Raw genomic sequence first — 25,844 nt, 5'->3', positions numbered from 1 at the left:
AACCTTTTAGGACAGGTATGAGGAGAAATGCATTCTCTGAGCATTGTGTGACTTTGGAACACACTGCCTCAGAAGACGGTTGAGGCAGAGTCATTGAATATTTTTAAGGCAGAGGTAGATAGGCAAGGGACTCGAAGGCTGTTGGAGGTAGATGGGAATGTGGAATTCAAAACACAAACAGATCAGCCATGATCCTGTTGAATGGTGGAGCAGGCTTGAGGAGCCAAATGGCCGACTTCTCCTGTATCGTATGTTATTCTATCCTTATCCATTGTGCATGCAAATATTTTCCCTCTTTTGTCTGAGGATTTCAGGCTAATTATAGTACCTTACAAATAACATTTTTAAACTCTGATTCTTTAAAACAACAACTTGCATTTACATATGCCTTTAATGTAGTAAAATGTCCCATGGTGCTTCACAACAACCACATTTAACAAAAATTGACACCATGTTACATAAGGAGGTATTAGGTGAGAAGTAGGTTTTAAGGAGCATTTTAAGAGGATAACATAGCTAAGAGGTTTAAGGAAGGAGTTGCAGGTCTTCAGGCCTAGGTGGGTGAAGACACAGCCTTCTATAGTAGGCAGTGAAAATCAGGCATGTACAAGAGGACAGAATTGGAGGATCTTCGAGATCTTGGAGGGTTTTAGGTCTGGAATAATTTACAGATTTAGGGAGGAATGATGCTTTGGAAAGATTTGAAAACAATGAGAATTTTGAAATCGAGGCATTGTGAGGAAGAGAAGCAATGTATTTCAGTGAACACGATATTGGTTGCACAGGGCTTGATGCAAGTTAAGAAATGGAATGGGCAACAGAAACTTGGTTGAGGTTACGTTTACAAAGGTTGCGAGGTGGGAGACTGCACAAGAGTCAGTCACTTATGAAACAGAAGGAGACCATTTGGCCCATCAAGCGCCATCACAGATTGAGCTGGCCAAGTCCTAAAGGACAGAGTTGCTAGTCTGGGTCTGCAGCAGGTGGTAAGCGAACCAACAAGAGGGAGAAGCATACTTGACTTCATCCTCACTAACTGCCTGCTGCAGATGCATCTGTCCATGACAGTATTGGTAGGAGAGACCGCGCACAGTCCTAGTGGAGACGAAGTCCCATCTTCAGTTCTGTTGAAGAGTCATGAGGACTCGGTACGTCAACTCTTTTCTTCTCCGCCGATGCTGCCAGACCTGCTGAGTTTTTCCAGGTAATTCTGTTTTTGTTTTAGATTTCCAGCATCAGCAGTTTTTTGTTTTTACCTAAAAATGAGTTGTCAACCTGGTGAAGCTAGAACACAGGACTACTTGCATGCCAAACAGCAAAAGCAGCGAGTGATAGACAAAGCTAAGCGTCTCCACACTAATGGATCAGATCTAAGCTCAGCAGTCCTGCCACATCTAGTTGTGAATGTTGGTGGACAACTAAACAACTCACTGGAGGAGGAGACCCCGCAAATATCTCCATCTTCAATGATGGAGGAGCTCAGCGCATCAGTGTAAAATGTAGGGCTGAAGTATTTGTAACATTCTTCAGCCAGAAGTGCCGAGTGGATGATCCATCACAGCCTCCTCCACAGCTTCTCAGCATCAAAGATGCTGGTCTTCAGGCAATTCGATTCACTCCACTTGATATAAAATGGCTGAAGGCATTGGATACTGCAAAGGCTATGGGCCCTGACAATAATCTGGCAATGGTACTGAAGACTTGTGCTCCAGAACTAGCTGCACCCCTAGCTAAGCTGTTCCGGTACAGCTGCAAAACTGGCATCTATCTGGCAATATGGAAAATTGCCCAGGTATGTCCTGTGCACAAAAAACAGGACAAATCCAACCTGGCCAATTACCACCCCGTCAATCTACTCTCGATCATCAGTAAAGTAATGGAAGGGGTCATCAACAGTGCCATCAAACGGCACTTGCTTAGCAATAATCTGCACGCTAACTCTCCAGTTTGGGTTCCATCAGGGTCACTCAGCTTCTGACCTCATTACAGCCTTGGTTCAAACATGGACAAAAGAGCTGAACTCCTGAGGTGAGGTGAGAGTCACTGCCCTTGAAATCAAGGCAGCATTTGACTGAGTGTGTCATTAAATAGCCCTAGCAAAACTGGAGTCAATGGGAACCGGGGACAAACTCTCCGCTGGTTGGTGTCTTACCTAGCACAAAGGAAGATGGTTGTGGTTGTTGGGGGTCAATCATCTCAGTTCTAGGATCAATGATCTTCCATCATAAGGTCAGAAGTGGGGATGTTCACTGATGAATGCACAATATTCAGCGCCATTCATGACTCCTCAGATACTGAAGCTGTCGCTGACCAAATGCAGCAAGCTAGGTACAATATACAGGCTTGGGCTGGCAAATGGCAAATAACATTGGTGCCACATGAGTGCCAAGCAATGATCATATCCAACAGGAGAGAATCTAACCACCACCCCTTGACATTCAATGGCATTACCATTGCTGAATCCCCACTATCAACATCCTGGGGATTACCATTGACCAGAAACTGAACTGGACTAGCCATATAAATACTGTGGCTACAAGAGCAGGTCAGAGGCTAGGAACCCTGCAGTGAGTAACTCTCGCCCTGACTCCCCAAGCCTGTGCACCATCTACAAGGCACAAGTCAGGAGTGTGTTGGAATAAGATCACAAGACGTAGGAGCAAGTAGGCCATTCGGCCCATCGAGCCTGCTCTTCCAGTCAATGAGATCATGGCTGATTTGATGATCCTCAACTCCACTTTCCTGCCTTTTCCACATAGCCCTTGATTCCCTTACTGATTAAAAATCTATCTATCTCAGCCTTGAATATACTTAACGACCCAGTTTATACATCCCTCTGCGGTAAAGAATTCCACAGATTCACTACCCACTCAGAGAAGAAATTCCTCCTCATCTCTGTCTGAAAATGGGCAACCTCTTACTCTGAGACTATGCTCTCTGGTCCTAGACTATCCCACAAGGAGAAACAACCTCTCAGCATCTACCCTGTCAAGCCCACTAAAAATCTTAAGTTTCAATAAGATCCCTTTTCATTCTTCTAAACTCCAATGAGTACAGGCCCAACCTACTCAACCTCACCTCATAAGAAAATCCCTCCATACCTAGAATCAACCTAGCGAACCTTCTCTGGACTGCCTCTAATGCCAGTATTTCTTTCCTTAGATAAGGGGACCAAAATTGTTCGCAGTTTTCTAGGTGTGGTCTAACTAGTGCCTTGTATAGTTTTAGCAAGACTTCCCTATTTTTATACTCCATTCCCTTTGAAATTAAGGCCGACATTCCATTTACCTTTCCTGTTACCTGCTGAACTTGTATGTTAGCTGTTTGGGATTCATGCACGAGGACTCCCAAATCCCTCTGTGCTGTACTTTTCTGCAGTCTTTCTCCATTTAAATAATATTCAGCTCCTCCATTCTTCCTGCCAAAATGCATAACCTCAACATTTTGCAACATTATATTCCATCTGCCAAGCTTTTGCCCACTCGCTTAAGCTGCTTATATCCCTCTGTAGACTCTTTGTGTCATCCCCACCGCTTGCTTTCCCACCTATTTTTGTGTCATCTGCAAACTTGGCGATAGTACTTTCACTTCCCTCATCTAAGTCATTAATATATATTGTAAATAATTGAGACCCCAGCACTGATGTCTGTGGCACTCCACTAGTTACAGGTTGCCATCCTGAAAATGCCCCTCTTATCGCAACTCTGTCTTCTATTAGTTAACCAGTCCTCTATCCATACTAATATACTACCCCAACACCATGGGCTCTTATCCTATTGTTTGGCCTTATGTGCGGTACCTTATCAAATGCCTTTTTAAAATCCAAATTTATTACATCCCCTTTATCTATCCTGCTTGTTACCTCCTCAAAGAATTCTATTATATTTGTTAGGCATGATTTCCCCTTCATGAAGTCATGCTGACTCTGCTTGATTATATTACGCATTTCTAAATGCCCTGTTATTACATCCTTTCTAATAAACTCTAATATTTTCCCAATGACGGATGTTAAGCTAACTGGCAAATAGTTACCTGTCTTTTGTCTTCCTCCCTTTTTGAATAAGAGCGTTACATTGGCATTTTTCTAATCTTCTGGGACTTTTCCAGAGTCTAAGGATTCTTGGAAGCTGACTACCAGTGTATCCACTATTTGTGTAGCTACTTCCTTTAATATCCCAGGATGCAACCCATCAGGTCCAGGGGACTTATCGGCCTCTAACCCCATTAGTTTCCCTAATATTTTTTCTCTAGTGATAGTTATTGTATTTATTTCCTCCCTCATTTTTGCCCCTTGATTATTTAGTATTTTTGGAATGCTATTAGTGTCTTCTACTGTGAAGACTGATACAAAGTATTTATTCAATTCCTCTGTCATTTCTTGGTTCCTCATTATTTCCCCAGCCTCATTCTCTAAGGGGCTTATGTTCACTTTGGCTTCTCTCTTCCTTTTTATATATTTAAAGAAGCTCTTACTGTCTGTTTTTATATTATTTGGTAGTTTACCCTCAAAGTTTATTTTCTCCCTCTTTATTATTTTCTTGGTCATCTTCTGTTGGTATTTAAAACTTTTCCATCCCTCTGGCTTACCACTAATCTTTTTCACATTGTATGTTTTTTCTTTCAATTTGATACTATCCTTAAGTTCCTTGGTTAACCGTAGTTGATTTATCACCTTCCTAGAATCCTTTCTCACTGGGATACATGTTTGTTGTGAATCATGAACTATTTTCTTAAAGATCTGCCATTGTTCATCAACTATCTTTTCTGCTAAACTCCTTTCCCAGTCCACTCCAGCCAACTCTACCCTCATTCCTTTTTAATTACCTTTATTTAAGTCCAACTCAAGTTTCTCTCTCTCAAACTGAATGCTAAATTCTACTATGTTATGATCACTGTTTCAAAGGGGATCTTTTACTCTGAGATCATTTATTAAACCTGCCTCATTACACATTACGAGATCCAAAATAGCCTGATCCCTGGTTGGATCCACAACAAATTGTTCTAAGAAACTGTCCTGAATTCTTGGTTGCGGCTACCTCTGCCATTTTGATTTTCCCAATCTACATGACGATTAAAGTCACCCATAAGTAATGTATCGCTTTTTTTTACATGCCCTCACTATCTCCTGATTTATTCTCTGTCCTACAGTATAGCTACTGTTCGGGGGGCCTTCCGACTACTCCCACCAATGCCTTCTTCCCCTTGTTATTTCTTACCTCCACCCATATAGATTCTATATCTGCCGATCCTAGATCATTTCTTGCTATCGTACTTATTCCATCTCATACTAGCAAAGCTACCCCACCACCCTTTCCTTCCTGCCTGTCCTTTCGAAAAATCACATACCTCTGAATATTTAATTCCCAACTTTGATCTCCTTGTAACCACGCCTCTGTAATGGCTATAAGATCACACCCATTAACCTCTACTTGTGCTGTAAATTAATTAATTTTGTTCCGAATACTACGCGCATTGAAGTAAAAAGCCATCAATTTTGCCTTTTTACCATTTATTCCCCACTTTGAACCTATTTGCTGTGGTTTTTTTTATGTTTGGGCACTCTGTCCCTTCCTGTCACACTCAGGGTATCAATAGCTAAATAGCTGCCCTGCAATGCTGCCACATCCTTTTGCTTTGTTAGCCGATGTATCCCCTCTCCAGAACCCTACCCCCATTTTAGTTTAAAGTCCTCTCAGCAGAAATATTCTCTACTTGCCTGGGTGAGTGCAGCTCCAACAACACTTGAGAAGCTTGATACCATCCAGGACAAAGCAGCCCACTTGATAGGCACCGCTTCCATAAACATTGCTCCCCCCACCACCGACAAACAGTGACAGCGGTGTGTACCATCTACAAGATGCACTGCAGAAACTCACCAAGACTCCTTAGGCAGCAATTTCTAAACCCATGACTGCTACCACCTAGAAGCTCAAGGGCAGCAGATACATGGGAACACCACCACCTGGAAGTTCCCCTCCAACCCACTCACCATCCTTACTTGGAAATATATCACTGTTCCTTCACTGTCACTGGATCAAAACCCCTCCCTAACAGCACTGTGGGCGTACCTACACCATATGGACGGCAGCGGTTCAATAAGGCTGCTCACCACCATCTTCTCAAGGGCAATTGGAGGTGGGCATTAAATTCCAGCCAAGCCAGTGACACCCACATCCTATAAATCAATTTTGAAAATAGTTCCATGCTGGGTCTCAGTGGATCAATCCAGTCAGTCCTACTCTGCTCAGTCCATGTAGCCCTGCCAATTTATTTCCTTCAAGTTCCCATCCAGTTTCCATTTGAAATCGTTGATTGTTTCCACTTCCATCATCCTTGTGCAGTGACTTTCATGTCATTACCACTCGCTGTGTAAAAACATCCTTCCTTATATTCCCCCTGCACATCTTGCCCAAGATCTTAAATCTGTGTCCCCTAGTCCTTGTACCATCAGCTAATAGGAAGTTTTTCCTTCTCTACCTCATCTAAGCCTGTCATAATCTTGTACACCTCTGTCAAATTTCCCTTCAATCTCATTTGCTCCAACAATAATTCCAGCCTTGCCACTAAAACCCCCATCCCTATAATCATTCTGATAAATCTCCTCTTCACCTTCTCAAGGAACTTCACATCTTTCCTAAAATGTCATAGAGGTCTACAGCACAGAAAAAGGCCCTTCGGCCCATTGAGTCTGCACCAGTCAAACAAGTACCTAACTATTGTAATCGTTTTTTCCCAGCACTAGGCCCATAGCCTTGTATGCCATAGTATCGCAAATGTGCATCCAAATACTTGTTAAGTGTAATGAGGGTTTCTGCCTCTGCCACCCTTTCAGGCAGTGAGTTCCAGATTCCCACTACCCTCTGGGCGAAAAAATTCTTCCTCCCATCCCCTCTAAACCTCCTGCCCCTTACCTTAAATCTATGTCCCCTGGTTATTGATCCCTCCACCAAGGGGAAAAGTTCCTTCCTGTCTACCCTATCTATGCCCCTCATATTCTTATATATTTCAATCATGTTCCCCACTCAATCTCCTCTGCTCCAGGGCAAATAACCCCAGTCTATCCAACCTCTCCTCATAACTAAAATTCTCCAGCCCAAGCAACATCTTGGTAAATCTCCTCTGCACTCGTCTCTAGTGCAATCACATCCTTCCTATAATGCAGATTCCAGAACTGCAAGCAGTACCTAGCTGTGGCCTAATCAGCGTTTTATGCAGTTCCAGCATAACCTCCCTGCTCTTATATTCTATGCCTTGGCTAAGAAAGGCAAGTATCCCATATGCCTTCTTAACCACCTTATCTACCTGTCCTACTACCTTAAGGGACCGTGGACATGCACACCAAGGTCCCTCTGATCCTCGGTACTTCCTAGGGTCCTTCCATTCATCGTGTATTCCCGTGCCTTGTTTGTCCTGCCCATGTGCATCACCCCACACTTATCCGGATTAAAATCCATTTGCTACTGATTAGCCCATCTGACCAGCGGGTTTATATCCTCCTGTAATCTAAGGCTACCATCCTCACTATTTACCACCCCGCCAATTTTCGTGTCATCCACGAACTTACTGATCAACCCTCCCCACATTCAAGTCTAAATCATTTATATATATCACAAACAGCAAGGGACCCAACACCGATCCCTGTGGAACCCCCCCCCACTGGACACAGGCATCCAATCACAAAAACACCCCTCGACCATCACCCTCCGCTTCCTGCCACTCAGCCAATTCTGGATCCAATTTGCCAAGTTGCCTTGGATCCCATGGGCTCTTACCTTCGTTATCAGTCTCCCATGCGGGACCTTATCAAAAGCCTTGCTGAAGTCCAAGTAGACTATGTCAAATGCATTGTCCTCATCTACACACCTGGTAACCTCTTTGAAAAATTCAGTCAAATTCGTCAGACATGACCTCCCCTTAACAAAAGCATGCTGACTGTTTCTTGATTAATCCCCGCCTCTCCAAGTGTAGATTAATTCTGTCCCTCAGAATTGCGTCCAGTAGTTTCCCCACCATTGAGGTTAGACTGACTGGCCTGTAGTTCCCTGGTTTATCCCTTCCTGCCTTCTTGAATAACAGTACCTCATTGGCTGTCCTCCAATCCTCTGGCACCTCTCCTGTGGCCAGTGAGGTATTGAAAATTATTGCCAGTGCCCCTGCTATCTCCTCCCTTGCCTCACTCAACAGCCTGGGATACATTTCATCCGGGCCTGGAGATTTATCTAATCTTAAGCCTGCCAGACCACTTAGAACTTCCTCCCTTTCTATGCTAATTTCTTTAATTATATCACCATCCTTCTGCCTGATTTCCATACCCAAGGCGTCCCTCTCACTTGTGAACACCGACACAAAGTATTCATTTAGAACCCTACTTACGTCTTCTGGCTCCACACATAAATTACCACTATGGTCCTTAATGGGCCCTACTCTTTCCCTAGTTATCCTCTTACTCTTAATGTACTCGTAAAATAACTTTGGATTTTCCTTTATTTTACCCGCCAATGTTTTTTCATGCCCCCTTTTTGCTCTCCTAATTTCCTTTTTAAGTTCCCCCCCCTACGCATTCTATACTCCTCTAGGGCTTGTGCTATTTTGAGCCTTTGGTATCCGCCATAAGCCTCCCTTTTTATCTTTATCCAATCCTGTATATCCCTCAACATACAGGGTTCCCTGGATTTGTTTGTCCCACCCTTTGTCTTTACTGGAATATGTTGGCCCTGTACTCTCCCTATTTCCTTTTTGAATGAGTCCCACTGCTCTGTCACGGATTTACCTGAAAGTAGCTGCTCCCAGTCCACTTTGGCCAAATCATATCCGACTGGATGGAATACTCTATTTGGGGACTAACAAAGCTTTATAAAGGTTCAGCATAACTTTCCTGCTTTTGTACTCAGTGCCTTTATTTATGAACTTCAAAATCCCATGTGCTTTGCTAACCACACTGCCACCTTCAAAGATCGATGCACATGCACCCCCAGGTTCCAGTGCACTCTTTAAAGTTGCGCCATTAAACCCATGTTGCCTCTCCTTCCTGCTTCTGCCATAACGCATCACCTTACATTTCTCTGCGTTAAATTCCATCTGCCCATTCTGCTAGTCTATCTATGTCCAGTTGCAGGCAATTCATATCATCCTCACTGTGTGCCACTCCTCCAAGTTTGGTATCGTCTGTAAATTTTGAAATTTTACTCGATATTTTTCCAAGATCCAAGTCATTTATATATAGCAATAAAAGCAATGGTCCTAGCGCTAACCCTTGGAGGAAAATTTTGTCCCCCTTTGGGCGAGGGTGGGATTGGGAGGAGTGGGCATGGGCAGGCGCACAGCCGATCACAGCCTGCAATCGGCTGCGTGCCGCTATTTTACATGGGCAGGTCAATTAAGGCCCGCCCAGTGTGACGCACACCTGGAAGCACTGTGTGCTCCCTGTGCAGGCGGGGGGGAGTAGGCTCAGTCAGGGCCTGCACTCTTTCGCGCACGCGCCCAGATGAGTGCAGAAGCCTCCCTGAAGCACAGAGCTGCCTTGGGGAGATTAGTTTGAATTCTAAAAATTTTAATAAAGAAAAAAAAACTTTAAGACATGACCCCTCATGTGACAATGAACTTCAAAAACTTTCTTTCAATTTAATAACACTTCATGAAACCTCATCCCGCCTGTGGATGAGGTTTCATAATAAATGTGAAGGTCGCCTGGGCTCTTCGTCTGCCTGCCAACCTTCATGTTGGACAGGCAGCTCAGTTAATCAGTTTTTAAATAGCCTTAATAGGCCTTTGACAGTTCGGCAGGCACGCAGCGGAGTCAACTGCATGCCTGCCGAACTGAGGATTGGAATGACGCGTGGTGACATCGGGACATATGGCTGATGTCACCGCACGTGATTTTATGCGCCGGCCAGCGGGGCCCACCCCCGCACACCGACCTGAAGATCCTAGCCCTGGGGAACGCCACCATCTACATCCTCTGGTCCAGAAAGACAACCATAGACCAGACTCGCTACTTTCTGCCCTTAAGCCAATTTTTTAATCCAGTTTTATGGGTTAGGAGGGCCAATTGTTAATCAGCCTTGATACCTTGTCAAACATTTAAAATCCATATAAACAGCAGCTGCTGCATCCCCTTAATCAACTTTCTCAGTTACTTCATCAAAAAATTCAATTCGATTAGTCAAGCATGATTTGCCTTTTACAAATCTTTGCTAGCTCCCTGTAATTAACTCAGCACCTCTCTCAAGTGCCTATTGATATTTTCCCTAGTTGTGCATTCAGAAAACCTTAACCTGCCACTGATTAAGCTAACTTAATCTTGTAGCTAGGACTATCCATACAACCCTTATTGAATAAGGGTGTCATTTACCACTCACCAATCCTCTGGTTCCACACACACACACACACCCCCACCAATCTAGGGAAGATTTCTAGATTAAGGCAAACCTTTCTGCTATCTCCACCCTCATTTCTTTTAGCAACCTGGGTGTAAACCATCCAGACCAGGTGTTATTTACCCTAAGCATAGCAAGCCTTTCTCACATTCCTGCCTACCCCAAATAACCTATCACCCCCTTGCTTATCAAGAATTTATCCGCCTCTGCCTTAAAAATATTAAAAGAGTCTGCATCCACCATCTTTTCAGGAAGAGAGTTCCAAAGACTCGCGACCCTCAGAAAAAATTTCTCCTCATCTCTGTCTTAAATGGGCAACTCCTTATTTTAAAACAGTGACCCCTAGTTCTAGACTCTCCCAGAAGAGGAAATATCCTTTCCACATCCACCCTGTCAAGACGCCAAGGGATCTTGTTTCAATCAGGTCGCCCCTTGCTCTTATAAACTCCAGCAGATACAAGTCTAGTTGTCCAACCTTTCCTCATAATTCAACCAGCTTATCCCAGGTATTAACCTAGTAAACCTTCTCTGAACTGCTTCCAGTGCATATACATCCTTCCTTAAATACAGAGACCAATACTCCACACAGTATTGCAGATGTGGTCTCACCAGTGCCCTGTATAGGGCATAGCGTCCCTACTTGTGCATCCAATTCCCCTCATAATAAACAATAACATTCTGTTAGCTTTTCTTATTATTTGCTGATCCCTGTGGCACACCACTTGTTACATTTTGCCAACCAGAAAATGACCCATTTATGTCTACTCCCTGTTTCCTGTTAGCTAGTTAATCTACTATCCATGCCAATATGTTACCCCTACACCATAAGCTTTTATTTTCTTGCAAGCAAAGACAATCTGCCTGTACTGTATTAGCATTAGAAGCACTTGTAATTGCAAGTTTGCAGCTTGATAGTAAAGTTGTGAAGAAATAATAGCATATCTTTTGATATATTTAAAGAATTTTTAATACTTCTGCTGTCTTTCGAAATTGAAGACCATGCCCTAATACTGATGTTAGAAAGTCTACTTTAACTATCTTAGTCTGCAGTAACTCTTGTCAGGATTTGTAAACATAGAAACTAGGAGCAGGAGTAGGCCATTTGGCCCTTCGAGCCTGCTCCGCCATTCATTATGATCATGGCTGATCATCCAACTCAATAGCCTGCTCCCGCTTTCTCCCCATACTCTTTGATCCCTTTCACCCCAAAAACATTTTAGAGAAAGCTGTTGTCTCAGCTGGCCAGTACTCAGTTAAAGGAGACATGGGGGAAATGATGCACTGGCTTGTAACAAAAATAAATTATAAATATTTTGATAGAATATCTTTTAGTTACCTTGCAATTAATGATAACATTTAGATATTTTTCCATTGTGAGCAAGGAATGAGTAGCATAGTGAGGATAGTGTAAAGCTTCATCGTTTCAGTGCAAATAATTACTGGATGTGAAGATCCCATTAAAGTAGTGATATAATGTAAAAGTGTTGAATTGATGTGTGATTTTCTCTAGAAAGCTGCACTGTCCTTTTGTTGCATTTAATAAAATTGTGTTGCATCAATTGGAGCTGCTGCATTTTTGTTACAAAACTATCAAATATTTTCATCTTTGAGGTTTTTAAGTGAAGCTGATTTCTGAAGGATGCTATTTTTTAAAAACCTCAGAAATGAGATTCTTTCAAGTGGTTCGGTTGCTCGAACTTAGCCATATAGATTTAATACCTGATCAGTGGTGAGTTGGCTGATTTGGTTAGAATAGCAAGGAAGCCTATAACTGATCTAGGCTAACATCCTAGCATTGAATCTAGTTGGAGTACCTGATAGTAATAGAGCAACTGCCAGTATTTCCTGCACCAAATTTTCTGCATGTGTTTTCCTCATGATCTTTGACACGGTAAGGTTAGGGGAGAATTTTGAAGAAAAAAATTAAAATGAAAGAATATTTTGTGAAGCTTTCTAGTTTTTCGACTTTTTTTCACAGAATGAAGATGGACTTGTGCAATTTTTTGAAACTGTTGTGGAACAGACCCAGGTCAATCCAAAGAAGGTGATTGGTTGGATAATTAATGATTTCCTGGCACTACTGAAGCAGAATAATCTCAGAGTAAACCAAAGGTGAGAAGATATAATTTCCTATAAACAATTTACAACAGATCGGCAACTCAGTTTTTATAGTACTTACCATATTACTGTTAGGAAGGTGGCATTCGACACTTCTGCTAATGTAACTACTATGGAATGTTTTAAAACTTACTAGTCTTTAATTCCGAAATTTGCACTCTGGCTGGGCTGGAAACATTATCTATACCCTACTGCCCTTTGAATTACACAGCAGTGGTTAAATGATGTGATCATATTTTGTTTGCAGTGCATGTAAGTAACTGTTTGTGAACAATTCCCAAAACAGTATACTTGAATAACATTGTATTAAGAATAGGTATATGTACAGGAAACTGTCTCGAAATCCTTTGCGATAAGAAAAGGATACAATGGATGTTAAACATGGGGAATTATGAAAACGGAGAGGCTAGAATGTGAATCAAAGGCAGGCTGAACAAGCAGGGTTTTGAGAAGGTTTTAGAAAGCAGATTAGGAAGGGATTGTAAACTGGATGGAGAGTCAGAGAGAGCAGGAGTAGAATGGTTCAACAAGCCGGTACCAGTGGTGGCACAGAAGGAATGAGGATTCAGTAGTAAAGGAGAAGAGGGTGCATAAAAAGGAGACAAAGCTGGAAGAGATTAAGGTAGAGTGGGTGATGTCATGAGGTGTTAGTAAATCAGGATGCAAATTTTGAAATTGTCAAGCTGGGACATGAGCCATTGGAGCTTGGAAGTAGGAAAGGATCTAGCTAAGATACCAAAGCAGCTTTTGATATTTATTTCTGCACTTCATTAGACAAAAAGTACAGTAAATCAGTACAGATAAAGTTGTTTTTAACCAGCAGTATTTTACTAACAACTGTATCTTAGTTAACTTGTTGCAAAGGTAATTTAGAATTTGAAAAATGGTTAAATTATGCAATAAAACTGAGAGCTGTTAAATTTACCTATATTCTGAATTTTTTTTTAGAAAAGCTACACCTCTGAAAAGCCAGTATTGGTAATGTAAAAATGTGTTGTTCTCTTTATAATTATTTCCACTTACAGGTTTTCGTCATGGTATACTTATGGAACAGCTGCTGTCTGAACACAAAAAATAGAAAAACCAACAAAGGAAAAAGAAACAAAATGTGGGCAGAGATTGCAACCTGAAGTTGCTGAGCTCAGTGTTCAGTCCTGAGGGCTGTAAAGTGCCCAATTGAAAGATGAGGTGCTGTTCCTTGAGCTTACGTTGAGCTTCAGTGGAACTTTGCAGGAGGCTGAGGACAGATAGATCAGAGTGGGAGCAAGGTAGAGAATTAAAATGAGGTGATTGGCAGCTTGGGGTCATAGTTGTGGAGTCAATGGTGGTGTTCTGCAAAACGGTCATCCAGCCTGCATTTGGTCTCTCCACTATAAAGGGTTATAGTATAATCTGGATGGGAGATGGCATTAACTGAAATGAAGTAAAATATTGAAAATGTTTCAAATTACGGAGCTAATGTGAGTAACCTATTACAAACCTAGACTCCTATGTAAACACAGAACTGATATTTGTAAAATCTGTATTAATAAGAACAGGAGTAGGCCATGTAGCCCCTTGAGCCTGTTCCTAAGTTATCATGGATAATCTGTGATATAACTCCATACTATATGTCTATCTTTGCCCTGTATCCCTTGGTTAACAAAAAAACTCAACCTTAGTTTTGAATTTACCAATTGATCTAGGATCAGTTATTGTTTGCAAAAATAAAGTTGCAGACTTCTTTCACTCTTTGCATGAAGAGGTGTTTCCGAATTTAACTCCTGAAAGGTCTGGCTCTAATCATTAGGCTATGCCCCTAGTTCTAGGTTCCCAACCAGTGGAAATATTTCTCCCTACTTACCCAAACTATTCCCCTTAATAACTTGAAAACTTTGACCAAATCACCCCCTGACCTTCTAAATTCCAGGAAATACAATCCTAGTTTGTTTAATTATTCATCATAGCTTAAAAATTGAGAGTCCGGATATCATTCTAGTAAATCTACGCTGCACTCCTTCCAAAGGCAACATACCCTACTTAAGATGTAGAGTCCAGAACTGCTCAGAGTACAGAGTAAAGAAATGCTCAGATGTAGTCTAACCAGAGATTTGTTTGGCTGAAGCATGGGTTCTTCCTCCTTGTATTCTAGTTCTCTAGATATAGAGGCTAGCAGTCCATTAACTACCTTCATTATTTTCTGTGCCTGTTCATTTCAATCAGCTCTGTACTTGGGCCCCCAAGTCTCTCTGGGCTGCCATTGTTTAGTTTTTCATAATTTACAAAGTACCCTGTTCTATTTTTTTTGGTCCACATTTAGCTAATTGAAAACTATTTGCCACAGTTTTATCCATTCACTTAACTTATCAATATTATTTTGTAGTTTCACACTTCCAGCCACACCTGCTTTTACGATGGGGTCTGTCTTTGTGCTATCAGCAAAGTTGGATATGCAGCTTTCTAGCCCATCATAAGTCATTAATGAATATAGTGATTAACTGAGGCCCCGACAGAGACCCTAGTGGAACGTAAGTCTCGTCCTGCCAATTAGTATACCTGCCTATTTTCCCTACCCTCTGATTCTTGCAGCTCAGCCTATTACCCAACCAGGTCAATAATTTGCCTTTACTTCCATGAGCCTCAACTTAAGCTAACAGTCTCTTATGTGGGGTTTTATCAAATGCCTTCTGGAATGCCTTCCACAGACATTCTCTTGTTCACTAGTTTAGTCACGTATTCGAAAATTCAATCCAATTCACCAGGTATGACATGCCTTTTACAAATCCATGCTGGTAATCTGTGATCAGCTGCAAGCAGTGTTTGGCCACACTATCATTAATTATAGACTCTAGCAATTTCCTGGCTCCCATCTATCCCTGACTTTCTATTTTGCTTCACCTCTCCATCCTTCTTAAACAGTATAAAATCCATCACATTTCTACTTTTTAGCTCTGGAGAAGGGTCATACAGACTCAAAAACTCTGTTTGTTTCTCTCTGTACAGATGCTGCGAGGCCTGAGTTTTTTCAGCATTTTCTGTTTTTATTTCAGATTTTCAGCACCTGCAGTATTTTATTTTTATTGTAGCATGCCCCCTACTGGTTCTAGGACATACTGTTGCAGAAAACTATCCTGGATACACTCAAGAAATCCACTACCTTTCTGATGCACTAGTCTACTTATCCTAATCTATGTAAAAGTTATAATCCACTGTTAAACCAACTCTACCTTTGCTACATGCTTGTCTAATCTCTCTGTTTATGCAAACTCACTCAACGGCTAACAGGCCTATATACAACTCCCACTAAGGTCTTAATTCCTTTTCTGTTACTTAATTTTATAGTCTCATGTTTCAGTAAGAGTGAAAAAAGAAAGTATGAAAAGAAGTTTGATATCAAAAACAACACAAAAGATTTTTACAATTACATTGGGAAAATGATTTAAGACTGTTGAGGGGGTTGTGTATAGGCCCCCTGGTAACTGTTGTGAAGTGGTAGCTTGCATAAATGCTGAGTTTAGACAAACATAGCAAAGGCAATGTGGTTTTAATGGGGTATTTTAACTTTCATATAGATTGGGTTAAGCAGACTAGCACATGAACCTACTTGATAATATCATCTCAGTACTGATTTAAATTAGTTTACTTACAATATATCAACACAAATCATATTGCTAAATTACAGGTAATTCAGAATGCATTCATAGATAGTAATGCGTTACTTCACAATGTATATTTCTATTTCACAACTTGAGAAACCAACAATGCCAACGTATTCGCTGCACTTTTCTGAGCCTTTGCTTTCTTTATCTACTTTTATAAATGGTGTTGTACATATACACTGAGTGCTTCTTAATTTGTGTTTCATATAATTGTTTAAATTTTATTCTGGATTACATGTGGAGGAAACCGGATGTGGGGTTTGTACATTAGAAATCAGAGTCAGCGGCATACACTGAGGAAACTAGTGGTGTTAATTTAACTGATACTGAATCAAAGTCTCGTGAATAGTTTCAGGTAAATGAAGTTTCAGTACAGCTCCAATTAAGTTTGTATCAGTTCTATTTTATAACTAAAATCTGTTGCTAGATGAGAGAGTTTCTTTTTCCATTGTATATTTCTGTACACTGGCACAAATTATTTTAATATTTACAGTATTACAACGAAAAAGTACTTGTAGATACTGTCTGGTAGTGGCAGTGATGGAACCTTTCATCCAGATGGTTATATATTTAAGTCTTTGGCCTACAAGAGTTGAGCAGGGTTTGTCTGTATTAAGTTGAATTTCTACATAATGAATGCCGATGGGAGTTTGCCTTTTTTGCAGAGTCCAGTGTTATTGTTTAGTTCCTTTTGAGTAGCATATTTGGATTTTTGAATTGTCTTGATGGTATTGTTATGAAATCCATTGATTCTATGTCTGTGTGTTATGTAAGCTTGTAATCTGTGGAAGTTGTAACATTTAAGGTAAAGGCTGTGTCATTGCTTGTTACGTTTCTACCTGCCTCTTGGAGTGTTGTGATAAGTCACCAGATCAGTTCAAGGGTCAGTGAATAGCAACTCTTGAATAGCCAGGGGAGGTGGTGGCGTAGTGGTATTGTCACTGGACTGGTAATCCAGAGACCTGCTCTGGAGACTCAAGTTCAAATCCTGCCACAGCAGATGATGGAATTTGAATTCAATAAAAATCTGAAACGATTGTCATAAAAACCTACCTGGTTCACTAATATCCTTGAAGGAAATCTGCCTTCCTCACCTACATGTGATGCCAGACCTACAGTAAATGTAAAAAGTCAATAAAAAGGAATGAAAACGGACGGGCCATCCGACATTAACCGAGGCACTCAGGAAAATTACAGTTACCAGAGAAGTGGTAATGAGTAAAATGTTGGAGCTGCAGGCTGACAAGGGCCCAGGGTCCTGATGGACTTCATCCTAGGGTCTTAAAAGAAGAGAGAGTTGATGCATTGGTTTTAATTTTTCGAAACTCCCTAGATTTGGGAAAGGTTCCATTAGATTGGAAGATTCAAAAAGAGAGGGGGACAGAAAGTGGTAAAACTACAGGCCAGTTAGCTTAACATCTGTCATAGGGAAAATGTTAGAAGCTATTATTACAGAATCTCACAGTGCAGAAGAGGCCCTTCGTCCCATTGAGTCTGTACCGACACGTGAGAAACACCTGACCTACCTACCTAATCCCATTTACCAGCACTTGGCTCATAGCCTTGAATGTTATGACGTGCCAAGTGCTCATCCAGGTACTTTTTAAAGTATGTGAGGCAACCTGCCTCCACCACCCTCCCAGGCAGTGCATTCCAGACCATCACCACCCTCTGGGTAAAAATGTTTTTCCTCACATCCCCCCTAAACCTCCTGCCCCTCACCTTGAACTTATGTCCCCTCGTGACTGACCCTTCAACTAAGGGGAACAGCTGCTCCCTATCCACCTTGTCCATGCCCCTCATCTTGTACACCTCGATCAGGTCACCCCTCAGCCTTCTCTGCTCCAATGAAAACAACCCAAGTCTATCCAACCTCTCTTCATAACTTAAATGTTTCATCCCAGGCAACATCTTGGTGAATCTCCTCAGCACTCCCTCCAGTGCAATCACATCCTTCCTATAAGGTGGCAACCAGAACTGCACACAGTACTCCAGCTGCGGCCTCACCAAGGTTCTATACAGTTCCAACATGACCTCCCTACTTTTGTAATCTATGCCTTGATTGATAAAGGCAAGGGTCCTTTATGCCTTTTTCACCACCCCACTAACGTGCCCCTTTGCCTTCAGAGATCTTTTTTATCCAGAGGGTGGTGGCGGTCTGGAATGCACTGCCTGGGAGGGTGGTGGAGGCAGGTTGCCTCACATCCTTTAAAAAGTACCTGGATGAGCACTTGGCACATCATAACATGAAGAGATATTAAAGGGCACTTGGATAAGTTCAAGGCAATCAGGCAGAGTCAGCATGGTTTTGTGAACTTATTGGAGTTCTTTGAGAAAGTAACGTGCTGTGGATAAAGGGGAACCGGTGGATGTACTGTACTTAGATTTCCAGAAGGCATTTAATAAAATGCCACATCAAAAGTTATTGCAGAAAATGAAGAGTCATGGTGTAGGGGGCAACATATTGGCATGGATAGAAGATTGATTAGCTAACAGGAAGCAGAGAGTAGGCATAAATGGGCTTGTTTCAGGTTAGCAAGATGTAACGAGTAGTGTGCCACAGGGATCAGTGCTGGGACCTCAACTGTTTACCAACAGTTTACAATTTATATAAATGACTTGGATAAAGGGATGGTTGCCAAATTTGCTGATGACACAAGGATAGGAAGGTAATTTATGAAGAAGACATAAGGAGGCTACAAAAAGATAGGTTAAGTGAATGGGCAAAATCTGGCAAATGGAGTATAATGTGGGAAGATGTGAAATTGTCCATTTTGGCAGGAAGAATAAAAGAGGCATATTATCTAAATGGTGAGAAATTGCAGAGCTCTGAGATACAGAGGGGCCTAGGTGTTTTAGTACATGAATCGCAGAAGGTTAGTATGCAGGTACAGCAGGTAATTAGGAAAGCTAATAAAATGTTATCATTTGTTGCGAGGGGAATTGAATACAAAAGTAGGTAAGTTATGTTTCAGTTATACAGAGCACTAGTGAGATCAGATCTGGAGTACTGTGTGCAGAATTGGTCGCCTTATTTAAGGAAGAATGTAAATGCTTTGGAAGCAGTTCAGAGAAGGTTTACCAGACTAGTACCTGGAATGAGCGGGGTGTTTTATGAGGAAAGGTTGGACAGGCTAGGCTTGTATCCGCTGGAGTTTAGAAGAGTAAGAGGTGACTTGATTGAAACATATGAGATCCTGAGGGGTCTTGACAGGGTGGATGTGAAGAGGATGTTTCCTCTTCTTGGGGAATCTAGAACTAGGGGGCATTGTTTAAGTATAAGGGGCCACCCATTTAAAACAGAGATGAGGCGAAATTTTTTCTCTGAGGGTTGTCTTTGGAACTCTCTTCCTGAAAAGGTGGTGGAAGCAGTCTTTGAATATTTTTAAGACGGGGATGGATAAATTCTTGATGAGCAAGAGGGTGATAGTTATCGGGGGTAGACAGGATGCAGATCTGAGATTACTATCAGATCAGCCTTGACCTTATTAAATGGCGGAGCATGCTCAAAGGGCTGAATGGCCTACTCCAGCTCCTTGGTCGTATGATCGTAACATCTGGAGCTTGTGCCTAAATTGGGAGAGCTGTCAGAGTTGTAAAGCAAAAGCCTGACATAGTCATATTCACATACCTTACAGATCATGTACCAGACGCCACCATCACCAACCACCAGCAGAGGTGGCAGCACTGTGGTATACAGTCGGGAGAGAGTTGCCCTGGCAGTCCTCAACATCGACTCCAGCCCCCATGAAGTCTCATGGCATCAGGTCAAACATGGACAAGGAAACCTCCTGCTGATTACCACTTATTGTGACCCCCCCCCCCCCCTTGCTGATGATTCAGTATTCCTCCATGTTGAACACCACTTAGAGGAAGGACTGAGGGTGGCAAGGGCACAGAGAGCACTCTGGGTGGGGGACTTCAATGTCCATCACCAAGAGTGGCTCGGTAGCACCACCATAAACTGAGCTGGCTGAGTCCTAAATGATATAGTTGTTGGGCTGGGCCTACGGCAGGTGGTGAGGGAACCAACAAGAGGGAGAAATATACCTGACCTCATCCTCACCAGCTTGCCTGCCAGAGATGCATCTGTCCATGACAGTATCAGGAGGATAGTCCTTGTGGAGACGAAGTCCCATCTTCACGTTGAAGGTACCCTTCATTGTGTTGTGTGGCACTACCACCATGCTAAATGGGATAGATTTCGAATAGATCTAGCAATTCAACACTGGGCATCCATGAGACGTTGTGGGCCATTAGGGGCAGCAGAATTGTACTCAACCACAATTTGTAAACTCATGGCCCGGCATACCTCGTACTCTACCATTCCCACCAAGCCAGGGGATCAACCCTGATTCAATAGAGAGTGCAGGAGCAGCACCAGCCATACCTAAAAATGAGGTGTCAACTTGGTGAAGCTACAGCACAAGAATACTTGCATGCCAAACAGCATAAGCAGCAAGTGATAGACAGAGCTAAGAGATTCCACTACCAACGAAGCAGATCTAAGCTGCACAGTCCTGCCACATTCAGTTGTGAATGGTGGTGGACAATTAAACAACTCACTGGAGGAGGAGGCTCCACAAATATCCCCATCCTCAATGATGGAGGATCCCAGCACATAAGTGCAAAAGATCAGGCTGAAGCATTCACAAGAATCTTCAGCCAGGAGTGCCGAGTGGATGATCCATCTCGGCCTTCTCTGGAGCTCCCCAGCATCACAGGTGCCAGTCTTCAGCCAGTTCAATTCATTCCACATGATATCAAGAAACGGCTGACGGCACTGGATACTGCAAAGACTATGAGCCCTGACAATATTCCAGCAATAGTACTGAAGACTTGTGCTCCAGAACTTGCCATGCCCCTTGCCAGGCTGTTTCAGTACAGCTACAACACTGGTATCTACCCAGCAATGTGGAAAATTGCCCGGGTATGTCCTGTATACAAAGCAGGGCAAATCAAACCCAGCCAGTTACTGCCCCACCAGTCTATTCTCAATCATTAGTAAAGTGATAGAAAGGGTCAGCAACAGTGCTGTCAAGTGGCACTTGCATACCAATAACCTGCTCACTGATGCTCAGTTTGGATTCCACCAAGCCTCTGACCTCATTACAGCCTTGGTTCAAACATGGACAAAAGAGCTGATCTCCAGAGATGAGGTGAGAGTGACTGCCCTTGACATCAAGGTAGCATTTGACCGAGTGTGGTATCAAGGAGCTTTAGCAATACTGGAGTCAATGGGAATCAGGTGGACAACTCTCCACTGTTTGGAGTCATATGTAGCACAAAGGAAGATGGTTGTGGTTGTTGGAGGTCAATCATCTCAATCCCAGGACATCACTGCAGGAGTTTCTCAGGGTAGTGCCCTAGATCCAACCATCTTCAGCTGCTTCATCAATGACCTTCCTTCCATCATAACGTCAGAAGTGGGGATGTTCGCTGATGATTGTACAATATTCAGCACGACTCCTCAGATACTGAAGCAGGCCATGTCCAAATACAGCAAGCCCTGGACAATATTCAGACTTGGGCTGACAAGTGGCAAGTAACATTTGCACCACACAAGTGCCAAGCAATGACCATCTCCAGGAGAGAATCTAACCATCGCCCCTTGACATTCAATGGATTTACCATCGCTGAATCCCCGCTATCAACATCCTGGGGGTTACCATTGACTAGAAACTGAACTGGACTAGCCATATAAATACTGTGGCTACAAGAGCAGATCAGAGGCTAGGAATCCTGCAGCGAGTAACTCACCTCCTAACTCCGCAAAGCCTGACTACCATCTACAAGGCACAAGTCAGGAGTGGCAGCTCCAACAACACTCAAGAAGCTTGACACATCCAGGGCAAAGCAGCCTGCTTGATTGGTATCCCTTCCACAAACATTCACTCCCTCCACCACTGACAAACAGTGGCAGCAATATGTACCATCTACAAGGTACCCTTTGGAAACTCACCAAGGCTTCTTAGGCAGCACCTTCCAAATCCACGACTGCTACCATCTAGAAGGGTAAGGGCAGCAGATGCATGGCAGCACCATCCCCTCCAAGCCACTCACTGTCCTGACTTGTAAATGTATTGCCGTTTCTTGACTGTCGCCAAGTCAAAATCTTGGAACTCTCTGCTTAACAGCACTGTTGGTGTACCTACACCTACATTGCCTAACCAGCAATGCCCACATTCCATAAATGAATAAAAAGTCACTCAGCCAGCCAGCAAGTGTTGTAGGCAACAGGGACCTCTCCCTGTCACCCTCCCTTAAGTTAAAAAACATGAAAAGGGCTGCAGTTAGCAGACTTCAAGTGAAGTGTGCTGAGGAGAAGCCCAGAAATCCAAGAAGGCAGCCGAAGGTTGGTGACTCCTTGCTGCGGGCTGTTGGGGTAAAGGTACCCCTTGGAGCAGTCGTGTTCTGCTTGGCACAGCCAAAAAACTGAAATTGTACTTGTGAGCTTATGTTTGAGTGTACTTGGAAATCTGGAGGACGGAATTTCGGAAGGCTAGATTGAAAGCCTGCAAGGTGGGCCGTCGTTGAAGCCGTCGAGTTGGAACAACGTTTGGAGAGAATTCAGAGGTGAGATCTTTGTAGGTTAAGATTGGAAACCCTTGTGAGAAGGACGACGTTTCAGTGAGATTGGTTGGCTCACAATGTGACCGGTGTCTGTGTAGGTTGTGGAGAAATCCGTAGAATCTGTTTTGGTTGCATTTGGTATTTATTCGGCAGTGTGGTGTGTTCAACCACAATTTCCCCTTTACAGCACATGTACCTCGTACTTGCCCTGAATATTAGAGTATAAGATAGATATTGTAAATTGTTTTATCTTTCTGAACTTGTATGGTAACGTTTATTTTTGTTTGTTCAGAACCCATGGAACTTTGTGGCTTTATTCACTTTGTAAGCGTCATGGATCTTAAACTTTGTCTGCTTTAAACAAAGAATTATTGGTCCCTAACCAGATCTCCCCCACAACCCGGGGCCTGGCCAAGGATCATAAGAGTATTTAAATTGTGAATTAAGAGAATAAAAAGTTTTTGCAGTGTTACCACTTAGGATTTTTATAAATTTGAGCAATGTCAATCATTAAGAAGCATAGAAAACTTTTGGCACAGAAGAAGGTCATGCAGCTCAATGTGTCTGCGCCAGCTGAAAAAATCTGATCCAGCCTAATCCCACTTTCCAGCACCTGGTTATGAGACTTATAGTTTACAGGACTTAAAATAATTTTTTATAATGTAGTGAAAGTTTCAATCTCTATCACCTTTTCAGTGTGTTACACACCCCACCACCCTCGGGGTGAAAGATTTCTCCTCCAACTGCCCTCTAATCCCTCTGCCAAGTATTTTAAATCGGTACCACCACCACCCCCCACCCCCCTGCTGAGTTATTGACCCCTCTGCTAAGGGAAATATACCCTAGCTATCCACTCTATCTTGGCCCCTCATAATTTTGTACATGTCAATTAAATCTCACCTCAGCCTCTGCTGCCGATCAAGAATTACTTGGACGAAACAAGTTTCCTTGTTCCTTTATTCTTTTGCATTGTGTTCTTAAATAAAAATATTCCCCTCAATACCAACAGGACAGTAGGATTTTTTAAAAATTGTTTTTAAATTAATCCTTTTTTTTGTAAATAACTTCTTTAAGGGATGCTATCAATGGAATTTGTAATTCTGGAGAAAATTGGATTAGAATTAGGAGAAATACCCAAGAAACCAGGATAGAAACAGATGGACCTGAAATCTTAGTGTCACAAAGGAGGTTTTTCTTGGTAAAATTGCAAAAACCATTTTAAATATACTGTGTGTGTAATTCCAAATCGTAACATACTGTTTTCTTTGGGGCTATTACAAAGGAGCTTGATGGGTAAGGTAGTGGATGTGGTGCACTTGGAAGTTCAGGAAAACTTTTGATACAGTTAACTTAGATCACCTAGTACTGAAAGTAAAGAAAGCAGAGATCAGTGGAAATATTATGTGATGGACATGGAATTAGTTGACCAATGGAACCCCACTGTAGTGGTACAGGGATTGTCTGATACCAGTTCAGACCCACAAGAGACTGTTTTGGTACCTAATCTTTATAAAATAATCTGGAACTAGGAATCACAAGTGCAGTGGCTACATTTGCAGTTGAAACAAAGCTCCTGAAGGTGGTTGACTCCAAAACTGATCAGGATAAGCTATGGGAGGATATGGATTTACCTGTGAATTGTACAGACACATGATAGATGAATTTGACAAACAATTGCAGGATGCTTCACGTGGGACAAAAAATCCGGGAAGGACCTTACATAAGTATAATTTTTTGCCATATGGAAAATAAGAGAGACCTAGCACTTCGAATTCCAGTGATTGGTGACAGTGAGTAAAGCAAAGGAGGTGTTGGAGATGTTACAAAAGACCAATACTGAGTCAAAATAAAGCTTTGGTGTGACTGCACTAAGTGTATTTTGTAAAGGTGTGATAGTCACAGTACAAAATGGATTTTAATGCTATTGAAAGGGATACTGAAAAGATACAGAAGTGAATGACAGAATAATTGAGGGTAGGAGGAATTGGAATATGAGGAGCAAATTGTGTAAATTGGACAATATTGCCAGTGAATATTTTACCCCTGAAAATTCACCGACAAAGGTCAGGCAGGCTGTGAACCACAGTCCACTCTGACTGTGTCCTGCATTCTGTTTTTTCTTGACTTGGCAAAATGTAGCAACCTTTTGAGTAAAAACTGGAGGCATAGCGTGATAATATCCTTTTGTAAATGTACCTCCTATTGGTTAGTCTCAACAGTAGCATTGGTAAGGGGGAAGCTGTGCCCTCACTGATGAAGAAGGCTGCATCCCTTATTCTGTTCTGCCTTGTAGTTTTACATAAGAAAATGTTTGAATTTTTTGGAAGTGAAGAATGGTTGTTTCACAGAAAGTGATAATTTACTAAGTCAGGATCTTTGTTTTCAACATGATATGGAAAGGCTGGGTGAAAATCAGAATAAATTGTGCGTGTTAAACAAACTTAAAAACAAATTGTTTTAACGGCCATCTTCTGCAGTGCTGGTGGTTTCTCCTGTTGATGTAGAGATGGAAAATGTGATTGCAGAATGCTAACACGTCATCAGACTCTCACAATCACTTAAAGTGCACCTAATGACACCATTATAAAATCAGTGTAACATGTCTGATTAGACTGATACAGCTTTTAATGCAGATTGGAGATATATACTAATATTCTTTATAGGTAACTTCATTACAGTAAGGACGTTGTCACAACTCACTGTGGATAGTGTGCTGCAATATCAAGCCCCACTGTTCCCTGAGCTGCGACAAATGTGAAAAGTTTGATCAAACCACGGAATTGTCTAATTTAGGTTAACAGAATACGAGCACCAGGTTTGTAAACTTAATAAGTAAAAATAACTGTTTATTGAACAAATTGCCTTTAGTCAGTGGCAAAAGAAAGAAATATGAACTGCTAACTTCTAACTCTATAACCTAAACTCTGCCCCTTCTTAAATCCCTATACACACACATACAAGACACAAGACATATAAAAACATGGATTTTAAGGGTGGGATAAAACAGTTCAATAGCACCAATTCTGGAGTACAGGATTCGATGGGTTCCTTTCAGTTCTTTGTTGATGACACAAGGTGGTCTTCCGAGCACTTTGAGTCTTTGGTTCACTGGTTGAGCACTTGCTTTTCCATGTCTCTA

At 42.1% G+C, this 25,844-nt stretch overlaps 1 protein-coding gene across 2 annotated transcripts in view; it reads left to right on the top strand.

The window, feature by feature from the left end:
- gatb (glutamyl-tRNA(Gln) amidotransferase, subunit B) overlaps positions 1–25,844 on the top strand; it is a 101,158-nt gene that overhangs the window by 63,323 nt on the left and 11,991 nt on the right. Inside the window, exons 10-11 of one of the 2 annotated variants that reach the window (XM_041201922.1) lie at positions 12,355–12,488; positions 13,520–13,903. In XM_041201922.1, coding sequence (XP_041057856.1) covers positions 12,355–12,488; positions 13,520–13,559 — 174 coding nt within the window. In that variant the 3' untranslated portion in view covers positions 13,560–13,903. Of the gene's footprint in view, positions 1–12,354; positions 12,489–13,519; positions 13,904–25,844 lie in introns of those variants that run through there. The other variant, XM_041201914.1, reaches the window with a different exon arrangement.

Source organism: Carcharodon carcharias, chromosome 1 (genome assembly GCF_017639515.1).
Source record: "Carcharodon carcharias isolate sCarCar2 chromosome 1, sCarCar2.pri, whole genome shotgun sequence".
In the NCBI taxonomy this organism is placed as follows: domain Eukaryota; kingdom Metazoa; phylum Chordata; class Chondrichthyes; order Lamniformes; family Lamnidae; genus Carcharodon; species Carcharodon carcharias.
Note: the sequence above shows the minus strand (reverse complement) of the source record. Positions and strands in the feature narration are given on the sequence as shown.